The following is a 9788-nucleotide window of genomic DNA, read 5'->3' as shown; positions in this document are numbered from 1 at the left end:
GTCTCTGTTGATCCTTCCATGAGAGATTTGGATGCTTTCTCCATGAAGGATTATAGGTGTTTCCATAGGGTTCTCCCATGTAATTCACCTCTTCCATTGAAGGGTTCTCAGGATCATAAGCTTTTTCTTCAGATGAAGCGTCCTTAGTACTGCCTGGTGCAGCTTGCATTCCAGACAGACTTTGAGAAATCATATTGACTTGCTGAGTCAATATTTTGTTCTGAGCCAATATGGCATTCAGAGTATCAATCTCAAGAACTCCTTTCTTCTGATTCGTCCCATTGTTCACAGGATTCCTTTCAGAAGTGTACATGAATTGGTTATTTGCAACCATTTCAATGAGTTCTTGAGCTTCTGCAGGCGTCTTCTTCAGATGAAGAGATCCTCCAGTAGAGCTATCCAATGACATCTTAGACAGTTCAGACAGACCATCATAGAAAATACCTATGATGCTCCATTCAGAAAGCATGTCAGAAGGACACTTTCTGATCAATTGTTTGTATCTTTCCCAAGCTTCATAGAGGGATTCACCTTCTTTCTGTCTGAAGGTTTGGACTTCCACTCTAAGCTTACTCAATTTTTGAGGTGGAAAGAACTTTGCCAAGAAGGCATTGACTAACTTTTCCCAAGAGTTCAGGCTTTCTTTAGGTTGTGAGTCCAACCATATCCTAGCTCTGTCTCTTACAGCAAAAGGGAATAGCATAAGTCTGTAGACCTCAGGGTCAACCTCATTGGTCTTGACAGTGTCACAGATTTGCAAGAATTCAGCTAAAAACTGATGAGGATCTTCCAATGAAAGTCCATGGAACTTGCACTTCTGTTGCATTAGAGAAGCTAATTGAGGCTTAAGCTCAAAGTTGTTTGCTCCAATGGCAGGGATGGAGATGCTTCTCCCATAGAAGTCGGGAGTAGGTGCAGTAAAGTCACCCAGCACCTTCCTTGCATTGTTGGCATTGTTGTTGTTTTCGGCTGCCATGTCTTCTTCTTGTTTGAATATTTCTGTTAGGTCCTCTACAGAGAGTAGTGCTTTAGCTTCTCTTAGCTTTCGCTTCAAGGTCCTTTCAGGTTCAGGGTCAGCCTCAACAAGAATGCTTTTGTCTTTGCTCCTGCTCATGTGAAAGAGAAGAGAACAAGAAGGTATGGAATCCTCTATGTCACAGGATAGAGATTCCTTGAGGTGTCAGAGGAAAAGAAGAATAGAAGGAGGAGGTAGAAGAAGAAGAATTCGAACTTATCAAGAGAGATAGAGTTCGAATTGTTGAGAGTGGAGGAGTGTTAGTCCTTAAATAAAAGGATGTGAGAATAGGGGAAGAATTTTTGAAATTAAAGTAAAAGATTTTAAAATAATTAAAAGAAATTTTGAAAAATTGAAGAATGATTTTCGAAAATTAAAGTTGGGAAAGAAATAAAGTGATTTTTGAAAAAGATTTTGAAATTAGAAATAAAAAAGATATGATTGAAAACTATTTTGAAAAAGATGTGATTAAAAAGATATGATTGAAAAACAATTTAAAAAGATTTGATTTTTAAAATTAATGACTTGGCTAACAAGAAATTTAAAAGATATGATTTAGACATTAAACCTTTCTCAACAGAAAAGGCAACACACGTGAAATGTTGAATCAGATCATTAATTGTTAGCAAGTATTTTTGAAAATGGAAAGAAATTGATTTTGAAATTATATGATTGAAAAGATATGATTTGAAAAAGATTTGATTTTGAAAAATTATGAAAACTTGAAAAAAAATTGAATTAAAAACAAAATCTTCCCTCTTGTGCCATCCTAGTGTTAAACGCCCAGAATGGTATCCATTCTGGCGTTTAACGCCCAAAATGCTACCCTTTTGGGCGTTAAACGCCGAGCCAGATACCCTGGCTGGCGTTTAAATGCCAATTTTCCTTCTTCACTGGGCGTTTTGAACGCCCAGCTTTTTCTGTGTAATTCCTCTGCTGCATGTTCTGAATCTTCAATTCTCTGTATTATTGACTTGAAAAGACACAAATTAAATTTTTTTTTTGAATTTTTAATGATGAGGAATAATCGAAATGAAACTAAGATCAAATAAACAATGCATGCAAGACACCAAACTTAGAAGTTTGTATACTACTGACACTAACAAATTGAGAATGCATATGAGAAACAAAAAAACACACAAAACAAGAGAATTTGAAGATCAGAGCAAGTAAATCATCAAGAACAACTTGAAGATCAATGAAGACACATGAATGAATGCAAGAAGAACAGAAACATGCAATTGACACCAAACTTAAAATGAGACACTAGACTCAAACAAGAAACATAAAATATTTTTTATTTTTATGACTTTGTAATTTTTTTGGATTTTTCGAAAATTATATGGAAAAGAAAATAAAGATATTCAAAATTTTTAATAAGAATTCCAGGAATCATGCAATGTTAGTCTAAAGCTTTAGTCTAAAAAGATTAGACATGGCTAGCCAAGCTTCAGCAGGACATTACATTCAAGAGCTAAATTGATGAAAATCAATCAGCTTTGGTGATGATAAGAACATCACCTTGAAACTCTAGAATTCATTCTTAAAAATTCTGAAGAAAAATACCTAATCTAAGCAACAAGATGAACCGTCAGTTGTCCAAACTCAAACAATCCCCGGCAACGGCGCCAAAAACTTGGTGCACTAAATTGTGATCATCAATGGCGCCATCAACATGGTACGCTCAATCGCAATCTCAACTCTTTATCACAACTTCACACAACTAACCAGCAAGTGCACTGGGTCGTCCAAGTAATAAACCTTACGCGAGTAAGGGTCGATCCCACGGAGATTGTTGGTATGAAGCAAGCTATGGTCATCTTGTAAATCTCGGTCATGCAAATTCAAATGGTTATGGAGGATGAATGATTAAAAGATGAATAAAACATAAAATAAAGATAGACGTCCAAAGATGATCCTAAGATCTAAAGTGATCAAAAGATTGCTAATACAATAGCAAAAGGTCCTATTTGTAGAGAACTAGTAGCTTAGGGTTTACAAAGATGAGTAAATGACATAAAAATCCACTTCTGGGCCCACTTGGTGTGTGCTTGGGCTGAGCATTGAAGCTTTCATGTGTAGAGACTTTTCTTGGAGTTAAACACCAGCTTTTGTGCCAGTTTGGGCGTTTAACTCCCATTCTTGTGCCAGTTCCGGCGTTAAACGCCAGAATTCTTGAGCTGATTTGGAACGCCAGTTTGGGCCATCAAATCTCGAACAAAGTATAAACTATTATACATTGCTGGAAAGCCCAGGATGTCTACTTTCCAAAGCAATTAAGAGCATGCCAATTGGGCTTCTGTAGCTCCATAAAATTCACTTCGAGTGCAGGGAGGTCAGAATCCAACATCATCTGCAGTCCTTTTTAGCCTCTGAATCAGATTTTTGCTCAGGTCCCTCAATTTCAGCCAGAAAATACCTGAAATCACAGAAAAACACACAAACTCATAGTAAAGTCCAAAAAAGTGAATTTTAAATAAAAACTAATAAAAATATAATAAAAACTAACTAAAACATACTAAAAACAATGCCAAAAAGCGTATAAATTATCCGCTCATCAGAGGTCCACTTTGGCTTCTTCAATTATGGTTGAATGCCATTTTTGAAAACTACATGATAAAACCTATAGAGGGTAGCACTGACAAACAACATATCGAGGGTTTTCATTTATCTGAATACAAACCCAATTTTCCAGACACCCAATCGGATGAAGAGAAATTTTGGTCTGTTTTTTATCTTTTTCATTCTTGCAGAAATTTTGATAATGATTAACTCAACTTCACTCCCTTTTTACGCCACAACTACGGTCCTGCCTAGCTCGATCGTTTGCTCTTTCCAAACACTAATGAGAAAAGCGAACTTGCAAATCGAACTTGGGCACATCTTTTGGTAGTTCAAGTAATACCCATAGAGCTGCCACAATACAAGAAGGAAAGGTTCAAAATAACCTTGTATGCTCCCCATTTAATGGCAAGACAATTGGGCTTCTCTTAGGCTATCCCAACTCCTCAACCTTGACACAGTGAACCATTCTACCAAATCACTATGACTTCACAGGAAGATTTCAATACTTGTCTCTCAAAAAATCAAAAACAGAGAGACCGCTTCAACTTCTTGATTTATGAATGCAGTTCATTTATCACCAAGTCTTGTCTCGAATGGTGGACTGCTTATTACTCAAGGTATACTCGTACCTTAGAAGACTTTCAACGAACTGCTATTCGAACAGTTGTTACTGAAAACTCTCCATAAAGATCACACCGAAGGAAAACTGAAGCTGCTCGGCCACCACCGCATAAGATCAAAAGAACTCCTACTAGGACTTCTCGCAGAGTAATCCTTCTATTCATGACTCTACTTTCAAATTCGAAACATCCTCCGAATATTTCTCTTATGTACTTTTTCAAAGCATAATTGATCTTGGATTTTTAACAGCTAATTTTGCAATCGTCAAGCGAGAGCGCGGATGAGAGTGATCCAACTAACAAAGATTCTCTTGCTGCTTCCTCTCAATTGGAAGATACAGCCGATTCTGATCCTGGCACTCAACTAATACTAAGATCCAGAATTCCTCAGGTAACACACCTATCACTATACACTTCTTACTTAGTTTAAAATAAATCTTAAACTCATAATTGTGTACCTTTTATATTAGCCCATTAATGTTGTCCAGGCTGCTTCTTTTACTAGAGCTCTCGATCAGTTAATCCCTCAACAACCAAATGACCCAGAGCACTCCACATCACATGATTCAATTCAATTCACAGGATCTCTACAATCAATTCCTGCTCCTCGTCCACCTTCTCTTCACACAACACAAGTGATTGATCTGACAGAAAATCCCCTGCAGCATTTTCCAGAAGAGACTCATAGACTTGAATCAACTTCACTAAATGATAAAGCTGCTTTTACTGAAGGAAACCAAACAGTTCCAGATTCTGATTCTGCTTCTAAGGCTGCTGACACCACCAATTCAGATTCTTCTCGATCCAAGGTTTTAGAAACTCCTCTAGAATTGCAACCTAATCCTTCACTCCAAACTCCTCCCGGACCAAGACCATGGACATCGAATGTTCCTACCACTCTAACTAGTGCTACTTTGGAAGATCTACTTCTATTTTAAATAAAATTATCCAAGAAAATAAGGTAGAGTACCTGAACCCACAATTTCAAGACCTATTACATCAAGGCCTTTGACTGAATTAGATTCTACCACACGGGAACAACTTCGATCACTCATCAAACTCTTGGATCATCCTCCTACCACCTGGGTTAATGATCTAATTCTCAACCAACTCTTGGCTGATGTTTTGAAATTCTCTTTTGAATTCCCAACTAACACACCATATTCTGCTTCGATTCAAGAATTCAAACCACTTCTCAATGAGAGTGTTGCATCTCAATTTCAACTTCAGGAAACTGAAAATGAAGAAGCCATAACCAAATAAAAAATAGACAATGTTCTTGCAACTGTTCAACCCATTCAAGCCTCTCGGGAAGAATTTGATCTGAAAATCTCTCATGCTATCTCTATCCAAGCTTTCCACGATCAGGAAGAAGCAAGACTCGAAGCAGAATTGGCTCAAATTCAAGAACAACTTGCGACCATTCGCCAAAATCGAGCCACTATAGCCAAACCTCTTGCTACAGCCCAACAAGAGCAGCATCTCCTTAACCAGAAACTTGTTTCACTCGATACTGAACGAGGAAAATATGAAAATAACTTGAGAAAATCCAAGTTGACCAGTTCAAGCAAATTGAAGTTCTTACACTCCTGAAAAACAAGAGAACAAAGCTGCGCTCCGATTTGGCAAAACTATTGGCACCTTGAATCCCTTTTACTTCTAACTTTATTTTTAATTTTACTTTGTAGTGGTTCTTATTTTATGAACTTTCCGTATATGTTAACTTTCTATGCTTGCCAACAATAGAAAAGTTTCAAGTATTTTCTATTAATCGAATTAATCACTTTTCCCGACTTGATATCTTTAATCTGATAGGCATCCCGGAATATGTAGCTATCACCTGAAAGGGACCTTCCCAACTATGGGACCACTTACCCAAAAATCTCGATTTCTTTTCCATAGGTAAAACAACTTTTAAAACTAATTCGCCTATCTTGAAAGATTTTTTTTTATTCGACGATTATAACTTCGAGCAACACTTTTTTTTGTCGAATTACATTCTCGAGTGCCAAAATTTGCTCTGAATCCAATTCATTCAACTCATCAAACATTGCATTCCAATAATCATCGACCGGCAAATCATTCTGTTTCGATACTCTTAAAGTATTTAAATTAATCTCTAATGGCTATACTACATCATGGCCATATACTAATGTATAAGGTGAAGTCCCTGTCAAACCTCTTGGTGATTTTCGATAAGCACATAATACTTGACTTAAAGTCTCATGCCATGTTCGAGGCCTATTCCCGATATGCTTTTTAATTAAGCCTATCAATATCTTATTCGCTGCTTCTACTTGCCCATTAGCTTGTGCATAATAGGGAGTCGAAGTAACCATATTAATATTTCTCCAGGCCGCAAAATTTTTAATTCGCTGGCCAGTAAACATAGTTCCTTGATCAGTGCTTAACGTTTGAGGAATTCCAAATTGATGAATAATATTTTTCTCAATAAAGTCAATTATCTCACATTGACCAACCTCTATTAACGGAATAGCCTCGACCCATTTTGTGAAATAATCAATAGCCACTAAAATAAATTTGTGTTATTTCGATGAAGGAGGGTGAATCAACCCAATTAGATCCAAAGCCCAACCTCTAAATGGCCATGGCTTTATTATCGAATGTAATTCGGCTACTGGAATTTGTTGTATCGAATTATGTTTCTGACATTCTTGACATGCCTTTGCATAATCAATACAATCTTTTATCATAGATGGCCAGTATACATGATTGCGATATAACACCCATCTCATTTTCTTTCCATCCTGATGAGTGATGCGTGAGCATCTTTCTTATCTTTTCCTAGTGAATTTGCATCTAATTTGTTGAGTTTAATAAAGAATTCATTATCTTTTAGCCAATATGGATGCTACTTTGAGTCTTTTGCAATTTTATTTATTTTAGGTAGCATTCGGCTGGATTTAATGGAGTTTCTGCAGCACAAGAACAAAAAGAGATGGTAGCGAGGAGCGACGCGTACATGTGATTGACGCGTACGCGTGATTTGGAGCTTTCCATGGTAACAAGTGCGCGTGACTGACGCGTACACGTGACCGATGCGTCCGCGTGACTTGCGAAAAAGACCATCGACGCGTACGCGTGACTAACGCATACGCATGACATGTGCCACATGCAGAAAATGCAGAAAAATGTTGGGAGCGATTTCTGGGCTGTTTTGATCCTGTTTTCAGCCTAGAAAATACAGATTAGAAGCTGCAGAATGGACAAAACATGTGGCCCCCACCCATCAACTGAAGACCTACTGATTATTCTGATTTAAATTCAAATTTGAATTTGAAAATAGGAAAAGATATTATCTTAATTTTAGATATTAGATTTTAAATTATTAGGATTAGTTATAAAAAGGAGAGACTTCTCTTCTATAGGGGACATTCCATCAGAGGGATTCCATTAGGAAATTCTATACAAATTTACATTCCGCATTCCATGAGCAACTAATCCTCCATTGTTAAGGTTAGGAGCTTTATCTATTTGTATGGATTGATTCGTTTGCTCTTTCTAATTTAATTCATGTTTTGATTTATATTTCAATAACTGTTTTCGTTCTTTATTTTATGAATTTGGGTGGAACAGAAGTATGACCCATGTTCTAATTGAGTTCTTGTAAAACTTGGAAAAGCTCTTTACTTGAACAACAGCTTGAAAACATATTATCCTGAATTTCTAATGGTTTGTATTTAACGGAATACGTGATATATAATCCCCTTAATTTTGGATAATTAAGATTCTTGTGGTATATAAACTGGAATTTAATCATATAGCTTCTAATTGGAATTAATTGACCAAGGAATTGGTAGTTAATGAATTTTAGAGGAAATTAGAAAGGTCTAAGGAATTAGGGTCTAGTCACATATAGTTTGCCATAAATTAAATCCTACATAATTAAAGTAGTTAGTAAGAAAAGTTAATCTTGAAAAATAGATAACTGTGAAGCCTTAACTATTTCCCCATATATATTTCATAGCTCATTTACTGCTTGTTTTTTGAAATTCTTAATTACTTTTTAAAGCTCTTTGAATACCAAAACACTCGCCTAACTAAGCCAATCAATCAATTATTGTTGCTTGATCCATCAATTCTGGTGGGATCGACCCTTACTCGCGTAAGGTATTACTTGGTACGACCCGGTGCACTTACTGGTTAGTTTGTGGGTTATAAAATACCGCACCAATAAGCACCACAAATTCCATTATGAACTTCACCCAAAGTAATATTCTGATCTTCCCGACTCAAACATCTCATCAAACTTCCATCAATCCCTTTTTTATATAATTCATCAGCCAATAAAACAAAATTCATTGCTCGTAATTTTATTTTTCTATCGACTGTAGTATTGGGATCTTTCAAATCTTTAGTAATAGTCTTTCTCCAATTAGAGTCCTCCCACTCATTCATACACAACACTTCTCTTTCATTTGCTGGTACTAAAATTTGATGGATACTAGATAACTTCTTAATAGTTTCTGGGCCAATTCGATACCTCGAAGCAATTTGAGCCAGCTCATTGGCAAATTCATTATGAATTCTAGGGATATGTACCAAAGATACCTTTTGAAAAGACGTTAACAACTCCCAAGCAGTTACTAAATATTTCTGTAACGTCTCATTATTACATTTAAACTCCTTTGACAACTGCTTTAAAACCAATTGTGAATCCCCTAGAATTTGAACCTCTAAAGCTCCTTTGTCGATTAAAATTTCGAGACCTAAAATTAAAGCCTCATATTTAGAGACATTATTAAAGCAATGATACTTTAATTCGAACAAAAATTCTGACGGAATACCCTCTGGTGTGATAATGAGGATTCCAACCCCTGCACCATCTTTGTGCTTAGATCCATCGAAATATAATTTCCAATAGTTGACCTCTACATCAACTATATTTGCCCCTTGGTCATTCAGATCTTTCGAATTATCCACAAGAAAATTTGCAATGACCTGTCCTTTAACAGTCTTTGCTGGGACATACTGCAAATCGAATTCCATTAATGCTAACATCCATTCCCCCAAATGCCCCCTTAGCATAGGGAAACTAAGCATATACTTAATAATATCAGTCTGTGCTATCACCTTTACCGATTTAGCCACCATATAACATTTTAACTTCATACAAGCATGATATAATGACAAACATAATTTTTTGATCGGGGAATACCTCATCTCGATATCAATTAAGACTCGACTAAGGTAGTAAACTGCCCTCTCATGTCCGTCTTCACCGTCCTGGGCTAACATACACCCTATAGTATCTTTAAATGTAGCAATGTACAATTTTAAAGGTCTAAATGGACGAACATTCGCCATAATTGGGGCTTTAGATAAATATGTTTTAATTGAATCGAATGCTAACTGATGCTCTGTGGTCCATTTCAATTTTGAACCATTCTTTAATTTTATTAAAGGTGCAAACACCCTTGTTCAATCCGAAAGATTCGAAATGAACCTTCGAAGATAATTAATCTTTCCTAAAAATGATTGTACTTATTTTTTCGATTTGGGTGTAGACAAAGCTAATATTGCATCTGCTTTATTCTTATCGATAACAACAAAGCCTAAGAAATTTC

The 9788-nt window shown here is 36.3% G+C and overlaps 1 protein-coding gene and 1 non-coding gene across 2 annotated transcripts; one reads left to right on the top strand and one right to left on the bottom strand.

Moving 5' to 3' along the window:
- The first annotated feature begins 463 nt into the window (after positions 1-463).
- Positions 464-571, top strand: LOC112793018 (small nucleolar RNA R71). The gene has a single exon (XR_003197730.1). It is a non-coding gene; the product is annotated as a small nucleolar RNA R71 (small nucleolar RNA).
- A 7805-nt stretch (positions 572-8376) lies between these two features.
- On the bottom strand, positions 8377-9528 carry LOC140183341 (uncharacterized). The gene has a single exon (XM_072231751.1). It carries the CDS (start codon positions 9526-9528, stop codon positions 8377-8379), a length of 1152 nt encoding a protein of 383 aa, XP_072087852.1.
- Between the last annotated feature and the right edge of the window lie 260 nt (positions 9529-9788).

Source organism: Arachis hypogaea, chromosome 3 (genome assembly GCF_003086295.3).
Source record: "Arachis hypogaea cultivar Tifrunner chromosome 3, arahy.Tifrunner.gnm2.J5K5, whole genome shotgun sequence".
Lineage (NCBI taxonomy): Eukaryota > Viridiplantae > Streptophyta > Magnoliopsida > Fabales > Fabaceae > Arachis > Arachis hypogaea.
The sequence above is the reverse complement of the archived record's forward strand: the minus strand, read 5'-3'. Positions and strand labels throughout refer to the sequence as shown.

Excerpts from the sequence above, each read along its gene's own strand:
- LOC140183341 (XM_072231751.1), bottom strand. The coding sequence starts at position 9,528 with ATGGCGAATGTTCGTCCATTTAGACCTTTAAAATTGTACATTGCTACA.